General features: G+C 42.4%; 1 protein-coding gene across 1 annotated transcript; it reads left to right on the top strand.

Moving 5' to 3' along the window:
* Window positions 1-177: 177 nt before the first annotated feature.
* On the top strand, window positions 178-19,657 carry IMPA1 (inositol monophosphatase 1). Its single transcript, XM_004588079.4, has 9 exons — window positions 178-202; window positions 3,535-3,600; window positions 3,977-4,110; window positions 5,680-5,784; window positions 7,248-7,293; window positions 9,765-9,873; window positions 11,149-11,257; window positions 16,791-16,942; window positions 18,738-19,657. The coding sequence occupies exons 2-9, from the start codon at window positions 3,538-3,540 to the stop codon at window positions 18,851-18,853; spliced, it is 834 nt and encodes a 277-aa protein (XP_004588136.2). The 5' UTR covers window positions 178-202; window positions 3,535-3,537; the 3' UTR covers window positions 18,854-19,657.
* The last annotated feature ends 6,034 nt before the right edge of the window (window positions 19,658-25,691 follow it).

Here is a 25,691-nt window from a genome sequence, read left to right as displayed (position 1 = left end):
CACAGGCACCACCAGCCCTGGGAAATCCACCCAGATCAAAGCCCAGCTCAGGCACTGGGCGGTCCCCAGGAGGCCACGCCCCGAGGGCGGGCCTTGCGGAGGCGGGACTTCCTGTCCCGGACAGCCCTTGTACCTCCGGAAGAGCTGAGCCGTGGATATCGCCGGCTGTGGGACGTGCGTCCGGGACGTCTGAGGACCTGAGGTGAGAGCCGGGGTTGTTCCCTTCCTCCCTCGCCGGCGGGGAGCGGGCTCGGCTGGCGTGGCGGTCAGCGTGGCACCCCGAGCCGCCGCCCCGTGTCTCCGGGAGGAGCGGTTTGTCGCTGTAGGACGGCCGGCGCGGGGTCAGTCCACGCTCGCTGCCCGGCGACAGGGACTGCAAGGTGGAGGCCAGCCCTTGCGATGGTGGTGTGGGGAAAAGGAAAGTTCTAAGACGTAGCCCCTCTCCCTCAAGAAATGAGAAGACACGGCACGTGTAAGGGGGCATTGCAGGTCTGCCTGCATGATGTGCCAAGTTTTCTCTGTCCCTTCCTGAGGAGTGCAGTGCAGACCCCGACGTTTGCTGCTGTCGGCTCACATTATAAAGGTGCTGGTTTACATTGGCAGCTATGAAATCTGGTGCCGCCCTTCTCTGTCCATGGCCGAGGTGGAAAGCCCGGGCGTCCTTCGCGCGCGCGCGCTCTCTCTCCTTCTCTCTCTCATAGCGATATTTGTTCTGTTGCTAAGCTTTCTTTCCCAAAGCAGGTGATGTCTCTTGCCCCAACTTCTCCGTCTACAGCCTTTCCCCTCACACCTGGGAGAAGAATGACAAAAGGCAAAGTTTGTAGCAATTCTTGAAAAGTTCCTAGTGTGAGAGGAGTTAGACTGGGTAGTAGGCAGTTAGGGTATTCTGGGTCCCCAAGTCATTGTTCCTCAAATATAAAAGAGTACTTCCCCCACCATGTCTTGGATTCACCAGAGCACGTCTCTTCCAAGGGACAAGGGTGATATTAGCATATCAATTCCCCATCTGAAGCATCAGCCATTATCTCCGGCCATTGTATAGGAGGGCCTTAGGCTGATCTTATCATTGACAAGAGGACTGGAGGGAGTGTAGTACTCTTATTCCCAAGGCCAGGAATGTCCAATGTCTGACACCTGACTGGTCTTTTGCCCCAAAGCCAAATACCAGGGGGAACAGGAATTTCCTTTTGTCCTTGAGAAAGCCCCTTTGAAGTAAACCTTTAAAAAGTGCATTCCTGCGATTAATACTGGTCTCTTTCCACTTTTCCTCCTGCCACTATGGCAGGGGGTAAGGTTCCTGTCTGTATCTCAGAGCCCCCTCCCATTACTAGGACGGGAGTCTCCTTTCTCACCTTTTCTAATAAATCTTGCTTTTTTTTTTTTTTAAGATTTATTTTATTATTATTACAAAATCAGATATACTGAGAGGAGGAGAGATAGAGAGGAAGTGGAGCTGCCGGGATTAGAACCAGCGGCCATATGGGATCAAGGCGAGGACCTTAGCCACTAGGCCACGCTGCCGAGCCCATAAATCTTGCTTTAAAACTAAACTGTGTCCGCACAAAAATTCTTTCCTGCAAGACAAGAATTGAGGTTACTGCTGTATTCGGGATCAAAAAAACCCTACAACACTAGGAGTTACTTTGAACTCAAGAGTAAGGGCTTGTGCTTTAAACTCTTTAAAATGCTTACATCGGGAGGATGACACACCTAGCGGAATCCCAACAGTGGCCACCCTTCCTTTGCCCTCCTCGCCTCTCCTCTGCTATAACGGGAGAATCCTAATAGAGATGTTTGAGTAGTCTTCTATGACCTGGTCAGTTTTCCCCTGTTTTAAAGAAGACAACACTAAGGTTGTTTCATTCATGATACCACATTTTCTGAGGTTGGCAGCTTTAAAGTGGCCAGTGCACTCGGTACACGTGTTATTACAGTGTGGTTGAAGCTAACACCGTGTTATTTCAGTCTCCAGGAGTCAGTGGAATGCTGGGATAGTTGAGAACTCAAATCTGTTTCCTCCACACCTGAAACTCCTGGAAATAAGTTTTATTGTAGCTTTAAGAAGTTTTTTTTTCAATCCTTGTGTCTTGCATCAGAATGCATACAAGTCCTCATATCCCTTTTGTGAAGTACTGGGGGCCAGAAATGCTTTATAGATTTGGGAATATTTGTACATATATAATGAGATATTTTGGGAATGAGACCAGGTTTAGACGGAATTTGTTCCTGTTTCATGCACCCCCAGTACACAGAGCCTGTGGGTGGCTGCACACAGGTTCTGTGTCCCTGTCTGCTGGCTGTGACCCGTCATACTGAGGTCAGTCAGGTGTGGAATTTTCCACTTGTGGCTTCACATCCGTGCTCACAAAGTTCCAGGTTTGGAGTGTTTCAGGTTTCCAGGGTAGGAATAATAAATCTACTAGAGCCGCAGACTGTTGGAGCTAGGTGACTCCTCCGAGTCTCCAGTTCTCTGTTCACAACCTTGCAGTAGTGCTTCCTCTGCAGAGCCGCCAGCTGCCTGCCTCCCAGCACAACTGTCTCGTGTTCCTTGCCTTTTTTTTTTTTTAAGTTACTTTTGTTGGAAAGTCATTTACAGAGAGAAGGAGAGACAAGAGAGAATTATCTTGTGCCTGCTGGTTCATTCCCCAAGCGACTGCGGTATCAGCAGCTGAACTGATCTGAAGCCTGGAGCCAGGATCCTCTTCTGGGTCTCCACAGGTGCAGGGTCCTAAGGTTTTAGACCATCCTCGACCACTTTCCCAGGCCGCAAGCAGGGAGCTGGCTGGGAGATATAACAGCAGGGATTAGAACCAGCGCCTAATGGACTCCTGATGTGTACAAGGCGAAGATTGCAGCCACTAGGCTACCATGCTGGGCCTGTGTGTCTTGGTTTTATTGCTTCTTCTATTTCTGTATTCCCAGTGTTGTCTCTCATTTTCATTTTATCATTTTCTTTTTTAAGTTTTATTTATTTTTATTGGAAAGTCGGATATACAGAGAGGAGAGACAGAGAGGAAGATCTTCTGTCCTAAGTGAGCGCATGGGCTGGAACTGAGCCAATCCAAAGCCAGGAGCCAGGAGCTCTTCCTGGTCCCCCATGTGGGTGCAGGGTCCCAGGGATGCCGGGATAAGAACTGGCGACCAAATGGGATCCTGGTAGAAGGCGAGGACTTTAACCACTATGCTGTCGCGCCGGGCCCATACCTATCTTTTAAAATGCTTCCTGAGTCCTTTCTTCCTCACTTAACAAGCAAGTGGTTTTTTCTGTTTGATTTTGACTTTTTGATCTGATAAAGTATGCACACATTGGGAGACAATTTTATAGAATTTTTCTTTGTGATAAAAATGTTTCTACAGCAGAGGTAATTTAAATTAAAACTGATTTTACAAAGCCTGTGCATAAACCTTCAATAACTGAACTCTAGAATAGGCAAGGGAAGCCTTTGGCTGCTGTTGATGCTTTTGTGAACTGACTTGGACAATGAAGAGATGAGATTCGTGACTGCTTTGTTCCCTGTGTGTTACTGTGTTCAGGAGATGGCTGATCCTTGGCAGGAATGCATGGATTACGCAGTGGCGCTGGCCAGGCAGGCTGGAGAGGTAAGGAGTAACATTTGTCTGTGGTGATGTGGCTGAAGGCAGAATGTGGTTACTTTGTGAAATAAAACTTGTATTTTGATGAATCCACAGTTTTGTTTCTTTCTTTTTTTTTTTAAACTTACTGAACACTTTGTAAGTACAGTGACTACTTCAGGTTTTACAGCATGAAACTTTGAGCGCTAAGAATGTAGAATTTTGTCCTTAGTGCTTCTAACCTTTACAGGTTTACTCTGTAGACATTTTTGTAAGAAAATTTTTTGTTTGTGTCACTTAAGACACGTTGCAGTGTTTTAAACTGTTTCTGTATCTCATCTTTCTGTTTAAGATTACTGAGGCCATTTTTGCTTATTTAACCAAAAAAAAAAAATCTTTTTAGGTGGTTCGTGAAGCTCTGAAAAATGAAATGAATGTTATGATTAAAAGTTCTCCTGCTGATTTGGTAACGGCTACTGACCAAAAAGTTGAGAAAATGCTTATTGCTTCCATAAAGGAAAAATACCCGTCCCACAGGTATTTCTTACTTTGATTTCACACTACAGAATGAATAACCTAGGTGGTTGTCAGGTAGCTCAGGCAAATTCAGGGCCATGGGAGAGGCCCAGCTGTAGAGGCGCAGGGGTACCGTGTGGGTCTGCACAGGCCTTTCATCTGTGTGGCACCCTTTCCGGGGACAAGTCTGCAGGACCATGTGCTTGCGTCCTGGGCTCAGCCGGGGAGTAAGGAAGAGGCAGTATTTGGATTCCTTCTTTTTTCTCCTTAATTTTAATTTACATAGTTGAGAGGTATGCTTGCCCACGTGGGCCTCGGATAGGGTCGGGGTGGGGATTCCTTCTTAATAAGAGGGATGTTGCAATATTGTGGGAAGTTAATGTGGGAAATGTTTGCTGTTGTCATGATTTAGAAATTTGATTCTATTCGCCACATTGCAGACTTCTTCATATGGTGGGGTGACAGGAACTTTAGAGTTTCAGACAGAATTCCAGAATCAGACTTTGATTCTCACGTGGAAGTCATGGCAATGTTCTTTCTGCACTTCTTCCTCGTTGGTCATTCTTGGTCTTTCTAACCTTTGGAAAGAAGAAAAAAATATTGAAGGTTATAACCGAATCCTCTTAAGCAAAAAGATTTAAAGCTCAAAAAAGAGGAGAAAAAAGAAGATGATGGTAATTACTGTTAGGACAATTCAGTGTTGAATAAGGGAGCATAAATAAAAAATAGGAAGGAAGAAAGCCAATGAGCTGGGATTCCACTTACGGAGTTAACGTTAGCTTGATGGCAGGGCATGTTTTAGGCAGTCATGTACACACGGGTGGGTGATGTACTTTCTCAAAGTGCTTTGTGTTAGTTGTCAATTACTGAAATGCAGATTATCCTAAAAACTTTGAGGTGTAGATGGTAAGTGTTTATTGTCACACAGTGTCCTCACTTTGCTTAGCGGCTCGATTCTCAGCAAGACCGCTCATGAACCTGTGGTCAAGTTGACCGTCAGGGCGGCAGTCATGGCAAGCCTCAGCTGGGACCGCAGTCTGTGCTCCTGACGGGATTGTTGGCAGGCAGTTCCCTGGGAGGAGGCTGCTGCCAGCTTCCCCAGTTCTTTGTATGCAAGCCTCTTCATAGGGCAGCTCCCTCCCTGGCAGCTGGCTTCTCCTGAGGCGTGACAAGGAGAAGCGGGGAACAAGATGGAAACCATAGGGCTGTGCTGTGAACTGACTGACACACTGATTAGAAATGAGTCACTTGGTCTTGTATCCATAATAGACAAGGATATTGGGTTGTACATCCCAAAAAGACGGATGTTAGAGAGTTGGTGAACTTAGTTTTAAAATCATCACATTTGATCAATTTCTCTTATGCAACAAATGCTGTTTCAGATGTACTCGTGTGACAGTCACACTGTACAATTGTGACTTTCCACATGACTTTGCTCTGGGAGCGTAAGGATTCCTGCTTGCTGTGACTGTAGGAAGGAGGAGGAGCAGTAGGGAAGGAGTACAGGGACTTTTGGTAGGTTTTATGTTAGCCTTTGAAGATGGTTGAGAGTTGAGTGATACTCAGGAGCTTCGTTTTGCTTGTTTTCAGTTTCATTGGGGAGGAGTCCGTGGCAGCTGGGGAGAAGAGTGTCTTAACTGACAACCCCACGTGGATCATCGACCCTATTGATGGAACCACCAACTTTGTTCATAGGTATGGCTTTCAGTTATCAGTATTACCAGTTTATACAATAACTCAGTTGTCCTTTACAGCCATCCATCCAGGAAGGTGTACTCTTTGAAGAATTGTGTAATTTGCTTATTCTTTTTTATTCTTAGAAAAGAAATATGTGTACATTTGTATACGAACTTAGTGTGCAGCCTGGCACAAGAGTCAGTGTGTTCTAACTCAGTATATTATCACTAGAAGAAAGCCCAGTGGGTGATATATGGGAGTTAAAGTGATAGTCCCGTTTGGTAAGATTACATATAAATATTATATTTGAAGATGCTATGTAGCTGAAGATATTTCTGTTGTATACAGGATTATTACAGTGCTTAAGGTTAAGATCTAGAATATATGAATATGAAAGTAATGTCAAATATTTTAAATGTAGAAAGATCTTCAAAATAAGATTGTGATACACTGTGATAATATTTTTGCTAAAAGTACAATGTTAGATGTTTAACCTTTCACGCGTGAAGCTCCAGATTGCATGTTGTGGTAAAAACAGATAACTGGTTTTTGTAGTTTTAGTACCTGTGTTTATCATGAGACCAGGGTGTGCCAAAACAATCACTAAAGAAAGGAGACTTTTTTTAACCACGATCAGTTCAAACATTTTTTTTTTTTGAAGACCTTTTTTTTTTTATTATTATTGGAAAGCCGGATAAACAGAGAGGAGGAGAGACAGAGAGGAAGATCCTCCATCCAACGCTCCACTCCCCAAGTGAGCCACAATGGGCCGGTACACGCCAATCCGATGCCGGGACCAGGAACCTCCTCCGGGTCTCCCGCGCGGGTGCAGGGTCCCAAAGCCTTGGGCCATCCTCAACTGCTTTCCCAGGCCATAAGCAGGAAGCTGGATGGGAAGCAGGGCTGCTAGGATTAGAACCGACGCCCATATGGGATCCCGGGGCTTTCAAGGCGAGGACGTTAGCCGGTAGGCCACGCCGCCGGGCCCCAGTTCAAACATTTTAAGATTTATTTGTATGTTTTGGAAAGGAACTATATACTGTACATATAGTAGTTATTATAACGTTTGAGATTCAGAACATTTAAAATGGCCAAGAGGGCGAAGAGTCGCCTCTGGAATCCTCTCTGGAGGTGTTCGTGTGGTCGATTTTGTGATAATTTTTTTCAGTTATGTTACATGCCTGTGGATGTACCGTTCCCCATTGTATCTGTGTGGGTAGGAAGGCACCTTAAAAAGTTCACAGATAAAAGTGAATTAAAAGGTAATAGACATTTCCATGAACTTTCTAAAAACCCACATATTTACTACTATTTTTTCCTCTTAGTTTACACAAAGTGTTGTATATAATATACTGTGTTTTATATCTGGGAGGAAAGGAGGGAATGTGCTGTTTAAATGGAAATTTTTGTAAGTACCCACATATGAATAGATAAATTTTATTGAACTGTTTTATCTTACTAAATTTGTATTTTTTTCAAAGGTTTCCTTTTGTAGCTGTTTCGATTGGCTTTGTTGTAAATAAAAAGGTATGTTGTTTTAAATGTATGATCGATAAAACATGTTATTCTTGTTTTGTGAGAAAGACTATCCATAATTTAGATTTGTGTTCATATTCAGTTTGTATTGCTGTATTATTTTGAATATACACTACAAGACTAGTAAAAATTTCATGACACATTTCCAATGAAGGAAATACAGTGTTTTCTCAGAGCAGTAGTTGTAAGAAAATTCATATAAAGAACTGAAGTACAATTCAGTATTTAAACAGCACTAAAGGGATGGATGTGAGCTGCAACAAAAAAGATGGGTGTGATATTGCTTAGGACATTGGGGTCAAGTTCAGACTCTGCTTTGATTCCAGCTTCCTGCAAATGGCCACTGAGAGGCAGCAGGTCCTGGGCCCCATCTCCCACATTGCAAAACTGGATTTAGTGCTTGGCTCCTGGCTCTCCCATGCACCTTTTGTTATCATTTGGGAGTAGAGTGAGCAAGCACTCTAGAGAGGGCAAGGTCTCAGCGTGTGTTACTGTCTCTCTGTCTTTTTCCCTTTCATATATGCATAAAATGTTAATAGAAAACAATTAAAAGATGATGTTCATTAAGAAAAATTGACATTACCATGTGTGTGATAGTAGAGTCAAATATGGTAAGAATTGCCTGTGGAGCTGAAATGCTTTGTAGAAGTGGATGTTTAGCCTAGTGGTTAAGACACTTGCTTTCTACTTTGGAGCACTTGGGGATACAGACCTTGGGAGACAACGTTGATGTCACAATGACCTAGAGCTTCCTCCAGGTCTCCCATGCAGGTGCAGGGCCCCAGGGACTTGAACTATCCTCTGCTATTTTCCCAGGACATTGGCAGAGAGTTGGTGTGGAAGTGGAGCTAGCAGCACTCGAACCTACACACATATGAGATGCTGGCGTCACAGGTCAAGGCTTAGCTGGCTATGCCATGGCGCCAGCCCAAAGGACAGCGATTTAAGCAGAACACCTTGGAGAACTAAAGTGCATGCTCTCTGAGGAGAGCAGTGAAATGTTCATTAAGGCAGTAGTGGCCTTATTGTGAGGTCTCCGGTTCGGTAACTTGAGAAATTTAGATTTTTGTTTCTAGGAAGTTGGAAAGTAGAGGATGTTTGTAAATGGAAAGAGAGAAGTAATTCCAACAGTGTAGGGATTATACTGAAGGGATGAATCTGAACAAAGGTGAAGAATGTGAGAGTATTCATGTAAATATAAAATCAGGAGATATTTTACAATATAAAAAATGAAGTGGAAAAGGAATGAGACATGATGAGGCACTGATTGATTTTGAACTCAGGTTTCTGCAAGATTTGGTTCTGAAGCAAAGATTTGTATCTCTGCTAATGGGATTAATGGGAGGCAGAATTGTGGGTAGTGGCTGAATTTGTGGAACAAGGAAGGCCCAACCTGTAAGAATACGGAGAACTGACAGCGGAAGTGGAAGCAGTGGATGAAGGGGAAACAGCTTCTAAGGGCGAAGCAGAAAGGACGTTCAGAATCACATCGAGTGCGTTGCACTGATTGGGTGAAATAAGAAGACCAAGAGAGTACTGGAGGGTTTGAGTTAAGTACTAAAGAAGTGTTGGTGGTGGCCAGCAGTCTCCAGTCCTTTAGATAAGGTGGATGAGGACAGTAAGAGTTCACTGGTCATCCCTGTGTGGCAAGATGATTGGTCAGGATAGAAGCAACTAGTTGTAATGTGTTTGCAGGGAGATTAGACTATGCAGTGTAAAGGCCTTAATCACCTTAATTCACTTGATATAACAAGACTGGAGGTAGGATATTTTGCAGTGCAATTTTAGTGGCGTGTGGTTCAGAAAGTCTAAGGCCAAGGTGCTGACAGGTTCATGAAAGGTGGCATCATTGTCTTCCTCCACGACCAGACCTTGAATGTTATGTCCTCCAGTGGGGAGCAGGAAGCGTCTTCATATAGCAGAAGGTGGAAGGGACGATAGGGAATTCATCTCTGGAAGCCCCCTCAGTAAGTTTTGTTGTGTCTTCTCAAGAGGTTAGAGGCCTTCTGCCCTAATTGCTTCCTACACTATTGCGCCAATAATTAAATTTCAGCATCAGCTTTGGAGAACACAGGTACGAACTATAGCAGCAAGGGAGAGAGAAACTTCATGAAAATGTAACAGAAGGAGGAACCAGTTGATAGAAGAATTTGTGAGAGACCCTGTGAGGCCAGGAATTAGAACACAGAAGCTGATGTTCAATACAGGAAGTAGAAGCATCTGAGACTGAACAGAGGAGGTGTCGGGATGCTGCTACCAGAGTTTAGAAAAAGATTGAAGGAGAGTAAAAAGATTGCAGGTGTGCTGACCTCTTTGTTAATGCTAGATTTTAGCATTATAAATGTAACCATTTGAATGTAGTATTACTAGTATACCTGATTTTGATAGTGCTTTCTTAAGAAGTGTATGGCTTTATAAAGAAAACTCAGATTCTGTAAGGAAAACTTGTTTTCCTGCTGCAGGTGGAATTTGGAGTTGTGTACAGTTGTGTAGAAGATAAGATGTATACTGGCAGAAAAGGAAAAGGTGCCTTTTGTAATGGCCAAAAGCTTCAGGTTTCACAACAGGAAGGTAAGCTTATCATCCACTTTTTGTATTGTTGATAACTGAGTACTTGTATTTTCCTGTTTTTAATATTAACCTGTGGAGTTTTGCAAGTGTTAACTGTTTCATGGAATGTGGTCCTCCCCTTTTGACTACATTTTTGAATGTGGTGGTAGAAGCAAGGGAAGCAATGTAACTGAGCAAACACACACTTCAGGCTGTGTTTTATTAGGGCTTTGCAGACTTGAACATGAGTGAGACTGGCTTCCTGCCTACTTTTGTAGAATCCATGGGTTATGATTAGAGCCCCTGCATCAAGCTCCTCATGCTGTTCCTCTGACAATCAGCCACTGGACCAACCTAATTATATAAGTTAAAAAAGAAAGACAGATAAAACTGGGAATCATGTTTAATAAGCTAGATGAGTGTCATTTGAACTCTTTTGCTTATATGATAGCTGAATGAGATTTTGAGTCCCTTTGTTCTGTTAACCACATCCAACATTCTCTAGTTTGTACTTTTAAAGGAATATAGAACAGCTTGAGACAGTGTGAATTCAGAATGCTTCTAGGCATCATATTTTGCCCCAGTCAAAAATGTAACTTGAGAGGAGATTTCTAGTTGTTTCATTTTTATTTAGCTCTTACCATGCACCATAGAACTGAAGGAATGTGATAGCTTTCATAGAAATTATTGCATTTTTGTGTGTATATTTCAGTTTATTTAATGTATAACCTAATTCAGTGACTGCTAGAAGTAGTACCATGGTTATGAACAGGTTACGAGTATCGGGGAACGAGTTAGCTCCTCTGGTGGGAGGAGTCGAAATGTGAGGGGTGTAGAGTGTATGAACTGAAGTCACAGCATATCCCAGGGGAATGGGCGTCACTGGGCAATGAATCAACCCAGAGAATAGAGGACAGAGTACATATAAGACTGCAACTTAATTTTAACTATGGCTTTATTGCAAATTTGTGCTTAAAATCCCTAGTGAATTTAACTTCTGATTTGTTTACATTTAAAATATTTTGCTTGTTTCCTACAAGAAGGAAAATTGATTATTATTAATTACAAATATAATTTATTCTGTACTTTTTGGGTAAGGATCATGGAAGGTAAATTTTTTTTGTAAAAAAGGCAACAAGGAGAATAAAATCATCACTGTTCATTCTTTAGGGCTTAGAAGCAGATTTAATAAAGCTAGGAAGAAGAATACAAGTGCCCTAGTGTAAATTAGAAGCGTCAGCTTTTGGGTTTCTGATTATTGCTATCTAGTGATTATTTTATATGTCTTATTTTTAGATATTACCAAATCACTCTTGGTGACTGAGCTGGGCTCTTCCAGAACACCAGAGACTGTAAAAATCATTCTTTCAAATATGGAGAAACTTCTTTGCATTCCTGTTCATGGGTAAGATTTCCTAGCTAAGAGTCCAGATAATTTAACGTTGTAAAGGACTGTGTTTTGTTACAGCTAGGAAAATGTTTACTACTAGACATGGGGTCAATACCATAATTTTAATTTTGAGAGGCAATTTTGGAAACTTTATTTGAAAATCGTTTCAAACTTCATGTAAAATTGAGGAGGTAGTGTGAACAGCAGTTGTATGATCCTTCTCTGCAGTCACCTCTTTGCATCCGGCTCCATTGTTTGGCCATGTTATATTCTGTGTGGATGGATGTGTTCTTGTGCATGCTGTGACTCCTTTCATTTCCTGAGAATAATCTCTTGCATAACCATGGTATAATTACTGACTTTATCATGTGTTTTCATCCAGTCTGCCACCTAAATTCAGTTGTGTCAGTGGACCTCATAATCCCTTTGTGGCATTTTTCTTTCTCCAGTGCAAGATTTGGTCTAGATTTGGCACTGCATCAAGTTACCAGGTCTCTTTAGCCTCCTTTAATTTAGATCATTTCTGTGGCCTAAATCTGTTGACTGTACTCCTCAGTTTCTGGTTTATCTCAGGAGTTATTTCCCTCTTGTCACTTCTTATTTAGTATATTTGGGCCTTTTTGTTCTTTCTGATGTTTCAGTGTTGTTACATTACCTGGTAATGTGTATATTTGGTTTATTTTTTAAAAGAACCAGGATAATTTATTAATTTCATCTACTAGTTTTCTCCTGTGTCTTATTTTCATTCTTGTAGTTTCTTTTGCTTCACTTTGGTTTCCTTTCTTATTCTTTTAAAATGGGATATCTACTAATAAAAATATTTAAGCTGTGATTTTTCTTTTTACCTCATTTTTCTCCTGGTTCATTCATCTTATTTTTTAGTGTTTTTTTTTTTTTCTTTTCATAATGTCAATGCTTGTTGATTTCTAGAAATGCTGACAAAATAGATCTGTGAATTTTCTGTCTTCCTTGTTAATGTAATTGGTCTGGTTTTTTCTAAGGGAGACAGGACATTTCAGTCAGGATGCCACTCTTACAGACCAAACCGAAGTCTTGTAATGAAAGATTTGTCAATCTCTAAATTAAAAGCAAAGGTTTATCTTTAACAAGGTAACATTTGAGATCCTTAAGCTTAATATAGCTACCAGCTGTATTTAGTAGCATTTCTCTGACGTTTATTGTGGTTGTTTAAAAAGCCATATTTTGAAAAGCTGTGGAATAAAATATTTTTATGGCTTTATTTCTTCTATGTTTTCCTCCCTGAGAACAATATCACTGACGTGTAAAACTCTTAACTGATCAAAATCAGCAGTTAATCCTGTCTAATGTTGTAGAGAGGTTGACTAAGGCGTAGAGCAGCTGTTTGTGAATATGGCTAGAACTTTGCCTCCTAGATAGATACTTTCTCTTTCTCCAGTATTAGAATCCCTCTTAGGAGTTAGGACACTCAGGGCATAGCTTTCCCGTTGTCCCAGCTGTCGTTATGGGGTCAGTGTGTGGCCTGTGGCAGTACTTGGGTAAGAGCGTGAGTTCCAGGTGTTTAGGTACAGAGCCTTTCCCAACGGAGTCCCTGAAGAAAGAGCAATGTGACTGTAAGAGCCTGCTACTGCAAGGGAGCTGATCTCAAGTAAGGACTTTAGCCATTAGGCAATAAAATGATTCTATTGGCCGTGAAAGTGCCAGGGGGTTTACAACTTGAACCTTTTATTTTGCTGTTGGGTAAAGTAAAAGGAATTTTTTTTTCATCAGGATTTCTTTTTCAAAAATAAAACCAGGAAAATGTTACCAAGGAGCAGTGCTGATTTGGTTTCGATATAGGTGTTATTTAAAAAGATTGCAGAGTTCTAGTTCATACGATATTACGATATTATTACGATATTATTACGCGCAGCTAATTCCCACAACCTGGTTCTTTACCGTGAGCTGAAACACACCATTACGCACAGCTAATTCCCACAACCTGGTTCTTTACCGTGAGCTGAAACACACCAGACGCAACGAGGTATCTTAGGAGGTTTATTCCAACGGGGTAGGAATACACTTTATAAATGAAAAAACAGAGAAGTTATTAATTTTTTTTTATTTGGGAAACTTTGTAGAAAGGTGTTACATTTTGTAGTTCTTTCTTAAATTTGATGGGCACAAAAACACTCCAAGACATCATGCTATTCTGTTCATTTGCATTTTGTTTTCATTTACTATTTTTGTTTTATTTGAAAAGTGGAGAGTTAAAGAAGAGACGGAAAACTAGCTAGAGCTCTCCCATCCTCGGGTTCAGTCCGCAAATATCCTGAACGCTGAAAGGCAGGAGCCCCTGCATCCCATTGTCTCATGCTGCATCCCATGGTACATGAAAGTGGGAATCTGGTTTGCAGGTGGAGGATGTGAGACTTGGATCAGGTGCTGCAATGTTGGATACTGTTTTCCCAAGCAGCGCTGTAGCCACTGAGCCGCATGCTGGCCCTTATTCTTCGTTTACATGTTTTCATTCTTGAGAGACAGGCATCAAGTGTTTTCCATCTACTAGGTCACCCCTGAAGTTTCTGCAGTGAGCAGGGCTGGGCCAGACTAAAGCCAGGAGCCAGCAACTCCACCCATGTCTCCTCCGTGAGTGGCAAGAATATGGGTGCTTGGGCCATCGTCTGATGCCTCCCAGATAGGTTAGCAGGAAGCCGGATTAGAAACAGTTTGTAGCAGGGACTTAAATCAGACCCTGTGATATACCATGTGGGAATCCCAAGCTGTGACTTAATCCATTGTAGCATAACGCCCACTGTTCCCCCCACCATTCTTTTTAAAATTTGCTTTAAGGAGCTGGCATTGGGCATGGAGGGTAAAGCCACCGCCTATGATGCCAACATCCGGAATGTGTGCTAGCTTGTGTCTTAGCTGCTGTCCTTACAATCCAGCTGCCTGCTAATGGTCTGGGAAAACAGTGAAAGGTAGCCCGAGTGCTTGGGCCCCTACACCCACAGGGGAGACACAAACTTTTGGCTCTGGAGTTCAGTCTGGCTGGTCCTTGGCTGTCATGGTCATTTAGGGATAAACCAGCAGATAAACTATCTGTCTGCCTCTGTCTCTAACTCTGCCTTTCAAATAAAACAAATCTTGAAAAAAAAAATGCCTTGGGGTGAAATATGTATCAGAAACAATATTTTAGGTTTTTTTTATTTGAGACAAACAAAACTTTCCCATTTGCTGATTCATCCCCCATAGCTGGGAGTGGCATTGGGACAGGGCTGAAAGTCAGTTTTAACTGAATCAGCTTAAAAAAAATGTGACAGGTCAGTTAGATAGTATTGTGGGTTAAGCCACTGCCTGTGACAAACATCGTGTATTAATGTGCAGGTTTGAGTTCCATCAGCTCTGTTGCAGTTCTAATTCCCTGGTAATGTACCTGGCAAAGCAGCAGAAGGTGGTCAGGTTACTTATGACCCTTCTGTCCATAGGAAGGACCCAGATGAGATTCTAGGGTCCTGGCGTCAACCAGGCCAGCGTCCACACCTGTCTGGGGAATAACCTGGGAGAGGGAAGAGCTCCGTGTTGCCCCACCTGTCTCTGGCACGCTGCCTTTCAAATAAATGAATTGCAAAAATTTTTTAAAAGAATTTGGGCAAAAACCTTTTGAAAGTGACTGGCAGACATGATACTTTTCAGTGTAAATGTCTGTTTTAAAAGACGAAGTGTAACAGAGAGAGGGAGGAAGAGAGAGAGAGAGAGAGACTGAGAGAGAAATCTTCCCTTTTCTGGTTCATACTTCAAGTGGCCAAAATGGCCAGGGTTGAGCCAGACTGAAACCATGAGCCTGGAGCTCCATCTGGGTCTCCAATGTGGGTGGCAGGGGCGCAAGCACTCATGCCATCTTCTGCTTTCCTGTATGCATTAGCGGGAGCTGCATCTCAAGTGGCATAGCTGAGGTTCAAACCAGCACCGACACGGGATGCTGGCATTGCAGTTGGCAGTTTAACTTGCTACACCACAATACTAGCTGCCAGTGTCTGTTTAATAAGAGGGGGTTTCCCAACATGCCCGAGGATATGAAAATCAGGAAATTAGCATTGATAAGTATTCTGATGGAGACTTCAAATTCTCAAAAAGCTATTTTCCATGTGGTCTGCACAGTGGCACTGCTGGCTAACTCTCAGCTTGTGGTGCTGGCATCTCATATGAGGGCTGGTTCGAGTCCAAGCTGCTCTGCTCCCTGCTAATGGCCTGGGAAAGCTACAAAGGATGGTCTAAGGCCTTGGGTCCCTGTCCCCAGGTGGGAGGCTCATGCTAGCAGCCAATTGGTGAGTGAACCATTAGATGGAAGATCTCTTTATAGCTCCCTCTCTTAACTTTGGCTTTCAAGTAAAATAAAATAAACCTTGAAAAAATTATTGTGCAAGTTCCACTCCAGGGTCATGCATTGGGTTTAGTTGTCATTTCTCATTTTTTTTTTTTTTTTTTTTTTTTTATTAAAGCAGTTGCTTAGCTTCCTTTGTGAGACCTTGACATTTTGAGACATATAGGCCAGCTGTTTTCTGGTGTGTTTACTGGTTTTGTATTGTGTGTTTGTATTGTTTCCTGCCTGAGCTTAGATTGTCCATTTTCATAGGAATGCCACAGAGGTAACGCTCTGTCCGTGGTGTTCATCCAGGAAGCACAGTATACTTTTTGTCTCTATGGGTGATACTACTTTTTTTGGAAGGTTTTGCTTATTTTATTTGAAAGGCAGTTTAGAGAGAGAGAGACTCTTCCATTCGCTTGTTTACTCCCCAAAGGGCCACAGTGGCTGGGACTGGGCCAGGCTGAGGCCAGGAGCTTCATCCAGGTCTCCATGTTGGAACAGGAACCCAAGCACTTGGACCATATTCTGTTGCTTCCCCATGTGCGTTAGCAGGGAGCTGGATTAGAAGTAGACAAGTTGGAGTTTGAACTGGCGCCGATAGGGGATGCTGGCATCACAGAGGGCATTTAACCCATCATACCACAACACTGTCCTCAGAATGATGCGACCTTGACCATTTGGTAATGATGGACAATTGCAAAGGTGCTAGTTTTCCTATTTTAACTGTTACATATGTTGTAGAGGCATACATTGACACTGTAAATATCAAATGGCTGGCTGCTAATTTTAGTGTTTATTAATGATTTTTGCCCAAATCAGTTATTCCTAGGGTGACTCTCTAATAGTATTCATATTTATCTTAACTTAGTATGGCTCTAAAGAAGAGATGCTGTGAGGAGGTAACCCTGAAGTAATTTGCCGTGGCAGGTTGGGGTCTGGGTAGAGCCCGGGCGTGCTGGTGGGCCTGCGGTCATATGTGTGGTGCCCACCCAGTTGGCAGTGACCACTTGCATATCTTTTTAACTGTTTTTGTGAGAACTAGGGTAACTAGATTTTACACATTTTCACTGTAAGGTTAAATATTCTCTGTGCCCTTTTTGTACTGACTCTCTAGATCGGTTGAGGTTGTCTCACCCAAGACATGAACTAAAGTTGAGAAGGAATGGCTTGTTTGAAAGGATTATTTTTGAGGTCTTATTTTGGAATATTGCTTGTCAGGATCCGAGGTGTTGGCACGGCAGCCGTTAATATGTGCCTCGTGGCGACTGGAGGAGCAGATGCGTATTACGAAATGGGAATTCACTGCTGGGACATGGCAGGAGCTGGCATCATTGTTACCGAAGCTGGTGGCGTGCTCATGGATGTAACAGGTAAAATCACAGAAGACTAAAGAACCAAAAGGCGCTTTTTGTTTTCACTTCTGATGAACTTTTCTGTATCTTCTTTTGAAATGTTTGAGATAAAAACAGGCAGTGTAAGTTTTTGCAAAGTCAGAATAAGCATTGAGTGACAGGAGGAGTATAGTTAATGGCTAATAATTGACTGTGTCTCTGACTATGAGTGTCAGGAACTGCTGAGAAGTTGCGGAAGGTTAGCCAGGCAGAATCTGAGGCTTGTAAGAAGAGCTCCTTGCCTGACCCTGGGGGAGGCTGCCGGTGCATTCCTCCACCAGCACTTTCTACTTTCGGCTTAGAAACATTAAATACTTGCTTTGAGTTGATGTTGAATTTTTAAATTTGAAATATTTCAGCAGTGATCTGGTGGAAAAGGCCACAGTAAATAATGGCTGGTAGGAGAGCGGTGCAAAAATGGATATAAAAGCAGGCTGGATTTAAACTGGAGTTCAATTTCTTCTATAGACACCAATCAGTAAATAGATAATGAAGTTGCACAAAAAAAGAAACAGGAAAAAATGTTATTTTTCAAACTAGTTTTAGCTTAGATCTGTTCCTCCACCCCCACACTACCATCTTGGTTGGTTTACTTAAGAGGGGATGCCCAGGGACTAGTGTTGTGGCACAGTTAGTGCCAGCATCACGTATGAGTGCTGGTTCAAGTCTTTGATTCTTTGCTTCCAATCCAGTCCCCTGCTAATGTGATCGGGAAAGCAGGTGATGACCCAAGTGTTTGGGACCCTGCTACCCACGGGGGAGACCCTGGTGGTGTTTTGGACTCCTGGCATTGCTTGACCCATCCTCAGCTATGGTGGACATTTGGGGAGTGAACCAGCAAATCGAAGATCTTTCTCGGTCCCTCTTTTTCTCTTTGTGCCCCTTTCAAATACATGAATAAATCATTTAAAATATGCTTAAAGGTGGGCATTTTGCCTAAAAGTATGCTGGTTAGGATGCCTACAAATTGCATTGCAGTGCCTGGCTCCATCTCCCAGTTTCTTCTTCCTGCCTATGGGCACCCTGGGAGGCAGCAGTGATGGCTCAAGTCACTGCCTTCTTGATGCCTGCGTGGGAGGCCGGCATGGAGAGCCTGGCTCTTGGTTTCTGTCTTGCTACTCTGGGCAGATAGATGGGAAATCTGTGTCTACCTCTGTCTCTTTCTCTGCTTCTCAAATAATCTTTTTTAAAAGATGCTTAGAAATCATTTACCTGCAGCTAGGGCTTAAACATCGTAATGATGTGACAGAGTGCATTTTTTTGAAGGGTACTGAGGATTTGGTACAGCAGCCAGATCACCTAGCAGAGTGTGTGGCTGAGAGCCAAGTGCTCGATGCTCTAATGAACACCTTGTGAAGCCACGAATAACAGCTCTAGTACTAAGGTCCCTGCCACTCACCAGGAAAGTCTGCATTGGCTTTAGTCCTTCTGTCTTCAGCAAAGCCCAGTCCCAAGTCCTGCTGGCATTTGGGGAGTGAACCAGGGAATGGAAGATTCTCTCTCTCTTTCCCCCTTCCCCTCTTCCTCTCTCTCACTCTCCCTCCTCCTCTCTCCCTGTTCCTTCTCTCTTCCCCCCATTCTCTCTCCTCCTCCCCCCCTCCTCCTCTCTCTCTCCCCTTCCACTTCTACCTTTCTCTCTTTCTCTGCCTCATTCATTCCCTTTGTCTTTCAAATAAAACATGAAGGTACATTTTAAGAAAATGTTTGGATTGGCTGCATTCTGGATCATTTTTCTGTGGGATATAATTATTTTTTGTATTTGATTTGATTTTAGGAGGACCATTTGATTTGATGTCACGAAGAATAATTGCAGCAAGCACCAGAACATTAGCAGAAAGGATCGCCAGAGAAATACAGATCGTTCCTTTCCAGAGGGATGACGAGGACTAGTGACAGTAGGTCACAGTCACAGCCACTTCCCCCCAGATTTGTTCATGCACTGATGGACATCTCTTTCAGATGTAGGTTGCTGATTTAAATTTTCTTTGGTATCCAGATTAAAAAACTGGCATTTGCTCCATAGACTAAGACTGGGTATGTAAGAATACCCATGTTTGCTTCACTGTTTTAAAAAAAGGTTGCACGTTAAGAATGCACTTTAGGACAAATACAAAGGCAGTAAACTGTTCATGAGATATCTGTAACACAAACTAAGCTAGTCAGAAGTGTACGTTGATATGTGTGTATTGTGTAGATGTGTTCCTCAGGAAAACATGAGCCTCAGAAATATTTATCTACAAGAATCCTCCATCAGAAAATCTGCTTTTTGGAGACAGTTTTCCCTTTGATTTTTCAGGCCATCTTTAAATATGTGTAAAGATGTAACAGGGACACCCTTGCCTGAGGTTTCCTTCTTTGCAGTGAATCAGTGTGCCCAAAGAACCTGGCATAGTAACTGCCAGACTGTAGACAGCCCAAAATTTACATTAGAAATTTGGTAAGAATGGCGCGTTAAGTGATGGACTCAGCATTTTGTATGTTTGCTTCAGGTCCTAAAGTAAAAATTTACCTAGTTTGCCTTTTTATATTTCACATTACCAACCATGCTGCCAGGTGGTAGCACCAATTGTAGACATTTTTGTAATTAATATTTATTATTGTTTTCTAAATCATCTCATTACGGGATGTTTGGATTCCGTTAAATGTCCATATCCTTGGGTCAGAGAAAGAAACCGTTTCCCAGAAGAACTCGCTCGGGTATCTTGTAATTAGGTGCTCGGCCTGCTGTGGCTGAGCTGGCAGACACATGTGTGTTTTCTGGATCTCTGCTCGTGTAACTTCCTTGCTGCTGGGTCCTGTGAAGCCTCTAAGCATTTCCTCGTAGTCCTTGGCCTATGAAACTCAAGAAGAAAATTGTACTGGTGCATAGACATTTCTAAAAGATTAATGCATTGTTTAGCTTTGTCCCTCGACTTGTGAACAGATTATTAAATTCTGTTGTGGGTGTATGAGCCTTGCAATAGATAAGATGAAAAATGCCTCTTTGTAGTATTCAAGATATGGGGGGTTATTTTATTGTTGTATATACTTAGTACATTAAGTATATATGACACCAAGATGTAGGTGTTATAATAATTTCTGTACCTAAACTGTTCGTCAGGTCACTTTTACTTTAAAAATCTCATACTTATTCTAGGTTCAGTTTTTTTTTTTTTTTTTTTTTTTGCGGTTAAATCTGTTTTAATGCTATCATGAATAAAAGTTTAAATAAAAAATGTAGTTGATATTCACATTACTGAAGTTTATACTTTACTTTTACGGGTTTTTGTGTTGAATTACATATTTGAAATGCAATGGTGATTGATCGTATATTTTGGTTTGCTGTGACTTTCCGAAAGGCCTTACCGTTTTTCCCATAGGTAGCTCTGCAGCTGCAATGTAAATGTGCTTGGGTGTCTTAAAACTTCTTCACTTAACTGTTTATCTGAAAACTTGCTGTTATGAATGATGACTCCATGAGTTATCTCTCCTTCTTTTTAGCGTAGTGATTTATACAGTTTTTGCTAAATAAGTACTCATTGTTGAACTTAGGACATCTTTTCCCTGGTTATTTAACAAACATTGTATTAGAATTAAAATTTCTTTTCTGTGCAAGTTTTTTCTCTTCCTGTAATTAACAGGTTCCTCACAGGATTGTAAAACTTTGTCTCATATATATATATATAAAATACATATAAAACATATATAAAATATAACATATAACATATAATATATAATATATGACATATAATAAAATATATAACAATATGATATAATATATTATATATTTTATATATTATATATAAAGATATATATTTTAAGATGTATTTATTTTTCTTGTAAGGCAGATGCATAGAGAGAAGGAGATTCAGAAAGATCTTCCATCCGTTGATTGACTCGCCAAGTGGCTGCAACAGCCAGAGTTGAGCCGATCCGAAGCCAGGGGCGAGGAGCTTCTTCCAGGTCTCCCATGTGTGTGCAGTGTCCCAAGACTTTCGCTTGTCCTCTGTTGCTTTTCCAGGCCACAGTCAGGGAACTGGATGGGAAGTGAAGCAGCTGGAATTGGAACAGGCGCCCATATGGCGTGTTCAGGACAAAGACTCAAGCCACTAGGCTACTGCTCTGGGTCCATGTTTTTATTTTTAAAGTTTGACTTACTTACTTGAAAGTAAGGCTTAGCAGAGAGGGAGACAGAAGAAGTGGTATTTCATCCAGTGGTTCATCCCCACCTGGCTATAATATTCAGGGCTAGGCCTGGTTAAAGCCAGGAACAGGGAGCTTCTTGGGGTCCCCCGTGTGAGTGTAGGAGCGCAAGGACTTGTGCTGTTGTGCTGCTGTCTGCTGCTTTCCTGGGATGTTAGCATGGAGCTGGGTGAGAAGTGGGGCAGTCTAGGACATGAATGGCTCTCATCTGGGAGGTTGGCATTGCAGGCAGCAGCGAGGAGTATGATAGTGTAGGAGGATTGACAGCTTATGTAGCAATTTGGAGAGCCAAAGAAAGTGTAAATTGTTGTGAAGCAGAGGAACAAAGCCAGAAGACCACACACCAGGGTTCAAGGCTTGGTACAGAGCTCTGGGTTTCAAGCAGTGACATCAGCACAAATCTGGACTAATGGAACAATGCAACAGTGTCTGGAAATACACCCAACCATACACAGCTATCTAGTTTCTGGTAATAATGTATTGTAGTACAGTAGGAAAAAGAGTCTTCAATAAATGCTAAGGAATCAATGGAGAATTGATTGATCCCATTTTATTGTGTACAAAAATGAGTTCCATCAGATGTAGTCTAGATCTAGACATAAAATGTGAAACATTGCTAGAAGAGAGCAGTATGTCTTCCTGAATTTATTGGGTATAAAACTTGGTAAGCAAAACATATGAAAGTACTATTCCTAAGGCAGGATTGATAAATTGGGCTACATTGATCATTCTCTCATCAAAATACACCCATGAAAGAGGCAGGAGGGCAGCCCACAAGGCTGACAGTACAAATATCAAGCTCTTTTGAAAATATACATCACTGGGCCCAGCGGCATGGCCTTGCGGCTAAAGTCCTCGCCTTGAAAGCCCCAGGAACCCATATGGGCGCCGGTTCTAATCCCGGCAGCTCCACTTCCCATCCAGCTCCCTGCTTGTGGCCTGGGAAAGCAGTTGAGGACGGCCCAATGCATTGGGACACTGCACCCGCATGGGAGACCTGGAAGAGGTTCCAGGTTCCCGGCTTCGGATCAGCGCAGCATTGGCTGTTGCGGCTCACTTGGGGAGTGAATCATCGGACGGAAGATCTTCCTCTCTGTCTCTCCTCCTCTGTGTATATCTGGCTGTAATAAAATGAATAAATCTTTTTAAAAAAAGAAAATATACATTACTCCTAGATGCCAATAAAAGGGCAATCCAGTTAATAAGTTGAATATGTATTCTACAAATATATTCAAACACAAGCAAATATAAATGCACAACCATTTAAGAAACACAAACCAGTGATATTATACCATCTACCCAAGTGGTGAAATTAAAACAAAAATCCAATAACAAAAACAAGCCAGTCAGCTCCCCAGTGACCTCAGGCATCCCAAGGCAGGTGATGGGCCTTGGTTTCCTGTACATTTTGGCAAGGTTGGCATCAGTATAACCACGTTCAGAGACTGGTAGCATCTCTTAACACTTGCACCAGTTACCAGCAACTGCAGTTACTGGTATATTCCAAGTGCCCATATATGTATTAGGATGCATAACGTTTGTGAAAAGAGGACTGAACATAGTTGTTGAGAATTTTGAAATTCATGCCTCATGTTTTCCATATCACAAAATTTTCCATGAAGTTTTTGAACTACTCATTATGCCTATGTTTAACAAAATGCATATAGTAATGGGTTATTATTAATATTGCAGTAGCCCTAAACAGAAAACCAAAGCCTGCTAACACAGCGGCAGTCTGAGTGTAACACAGTCCTGCACTAAGTGCTGTATAGCAAGGACAGGACATGTACTGCAGCTTATGCAAGCTCATGTGGTTGATTTCCAGGCAGATGACTGGTTCTTACCTCTCCAAGGGTCCTGCTCACTCACAGTGTCAGGGATATTCTAATGTGTGGAAGACCAATCTCTTCTGCCTTTAGTTACTCCGTCTCTACGGTTCTGCTTTGCTTGTCAGTTTTCTTTTTTTTTTTTTTTTTTTTTAAGATTTATTTTATTTTTATTACAAAGTCAGATATACTGAGAAGAGGAGAGACAGGAAGTGGAGCTGCCGGGATTAGAACCAGCGGCCATGGGATCAAGGCGAGGACCTTAGCCACTAGGCCACGCTGCCGAGCCCGCTTGTCAGTTTTCTAAAATGATGCTTGGACATTTTCTTCCTGTCCATTTCACAGGCTCCCTGCTGGGTTTTCCTCGCTGGTAATGATTCTGTTCCGAAGAGCCATCCTTGCGTCTTCCCTCGTAAGGGTGGAGTTACTGAGGAAAACTGTGCCCGTGACATTGTCCATTCCCCATCCTGATGACTGTCCAGTCTTCATCTACAGTCTGCTTTCCTTCTGATTCATCTTGCCAAATCTTTAGCTCTCTTCTGTATGACCCCACCTAGATGTCTGAACCCCGACTGCTTAGTTGGCTGCTCAGAGTGATTTTTGCTGTTGCTCTGCTGTGTGCATCATCTTCCCACCATCAAGCGGGAAGCTGGTATGTTGGATATTTACCGTTCCCGCAGCCCCTGCACCCAACTTGTCATAACCTAAGTTTTCATCATATGGCCCTAACAATCCCATTCTTCAGTTAAACTGAAAACTGGCTGCCTCTCAATCTTTGGGGTGGGGAATATTCCTTCTCAGAACAGTCTGCAGTATCAACACTTTTGCATTTATTTTTAATGATTATAAAGACCTCTTCACAGTGATTCTCCCCATGACATTTTCTAGGGAATTGGAAATTTCGAATCTAATGGCAGAGGTTGGGAAGGCTCAGCAAGAACTGAACATGTTATGGCTGGCCTTCGGTCAGCCCTAAAGTCATGTGCTTCTTAGAAATCGCTGACTTTGAGATGGTTGTCAGCATTCCAACCCTTGGTGTTCCATAAGTCTCTGTCCAGGGTAAATAGAAGTATGTCATTCGTTAAATGTTCCAGTATCTAATGTATTCCCATCACCTAGGTAATGTATTCCCTTAAGGAGCTTTTAAGGATGTGGTTATCACATAATAATAACTCTTAGTATTAATAATATTTAGCATTTGTTGAGTAAAATGTCTCGTGTGTTATGCTAAGCACTTGCTATTCATGACCACATGTAGTCCTTAGAATAGTTCTGGGGAGGTTATTGTCCATGTTTTGCTAAGGCACTTCAATGTTCCTGGATGAGCATCATTCCCTGCTTGAGGTGAGGCAGCTGAGTGGTGGGGCTTCTGTAGAAATACAGGTAGAAGCTGTGTGTGTGCCAAGGCCTACCGTCCTCACCTCCCAGGGGTCCTTATCCTGGGAGCACAGAATTGCCTCAGGACCTCAGTTTTTTAAATTGTTAATGTAAAGAAAACAGATTTCACAGGTACAGTTCCATAAAGACACATACAGTTGCATAAATACTCTCTTCTATATCCTCAATTTCCATACTTTAATTTTTGCAAAGACATAATTTTTAAAAATAATTTTATTTTTAATATTTACATAGTTGCCAAGGATACATGCCCATGAGCATCACTGATGTGGGTGGAAAGGTCAGGGGGAAGGTAGGTGGAACAAATGGTTCCAATTTTCCCTTTTCTTCCCTTTTCTCCTGTGTTGGGCAGAGAGGAGGGGAGGAATGCGTCTGCGCGCGGCTGCTCCCAGCTGCCAAACTGCATTGGTGCCGGGGCTGGGGGATGTTCACTTGATGCCACCTTAAAAAGATAGGATTTTAATGCACTCTTAATTCACCACTAATCATAATATTCAACAAGAAAAAAGTAGAAATATCACAGTTTCATGAGAGTAAAAACAGGGGCTAAAAGTGTTCGTCGTGTTACAAGGTGTCTGTTTTACTCCTGTACATGTTCTATAGTTCATATTACTGCCAGAGGGCAGAGAAAACATCTGATTTCATTAAATATAATGATGTCCTGTTGCATCCGTTTTGTTGCAAAAGAGAGGATTTCTGTCTTTGTGGCTGAGTAGTATTCCATGGTGCATCTAACCACGTTTTCTTTACACTGATCTTAGCCAAAAGGCTGAGAAGTGATCACATTTTCTTTATCCAGTCATCAGTAGAAGAGCATTTGGATTGATTACCTTGGCTTGGCTGTTGTAAATAGAGCTGCAGTGAACAGAGAAGTGCAGATAGCTCTTCTGTTCTGCCTTCACTTTTTTTTTTAAAAGATTTATTTTATTTTATTACAAAGCCAGATATACAGAGAAGAGACAGAGAGGAAGATCTTCCGTCCGATGATTCACTCCCCAAATGACTGCAACGGCCAGTGCGCGCCGATCCAAAGCCGGGAACCAGGAACCTTTTCCGGGTCTCCCACGCGGGTGCAGGGTTCCAATGCATTGGGCTGTCCTCGACTGCCTTCCCAGGCCACAAGCAGGGAGCTGGATGGGAAGTGGAGCTGCCGGGATTAGAACCGGCGCCCATATGGGATCCCGGGGCGTTCAAGGTGAGGACTTTAGCCGCTAGGCCACGCCGCTAGGCCCCTGCCTTCACTTTATTTGGGAATTTTCTCAAAAGTGGGATGGTTGGGTCACCTGGCGGAAATGTTTTCAGATTTCTGAGGAATCTCCACA

The sequence above is a fragment of the Ochotona princeps genome, chromosome 9, assembly GCF_030435755.1.
Source record: "Ochotona princeps isolate mOchPri1 chromosome 9, mOchPri1.hap1, whole genome shotgun sequence".
NCBI lineage: Eukaryota > Metazoa > Chordata > Mammalia > Lagomorpha > Ochotonidae > Ochotona > Ochotona princeps.
The sequence above is the reverse complement of the archived record's forward strand: the minus strand, read 5'-3'. Positions and strand labels throughout refer to the sequence as shown.

What these genes read in the sequence shown, in the direction of transcription:
- IMPA1 (XM_004588079.4), top strand. Translation starts at nt 3,538, where the DNA reads ATGGCTGATCCTTGGCAGGAATGCATGGATTACGCAGTGGCGCTGGCC. An exon ending in GAAAAATACCCGTCCCACAG is followed by an intron (nt 4,111 to 5,679) that starts GTATTTCTTACT and finishes GCTTGTTTTCAG; the next exon opens with TTTCATTGGGGAGGAGTCCG. An exon ending in CTTTGCATTCCTGTTCATGG is followed by an intron (nt 11,258 to 16,790) that starts GTAAGATTTCCT and finishes ATTGCTTGTCAG; the next exon opens with GATCCGAGGTGTTGGCACGG.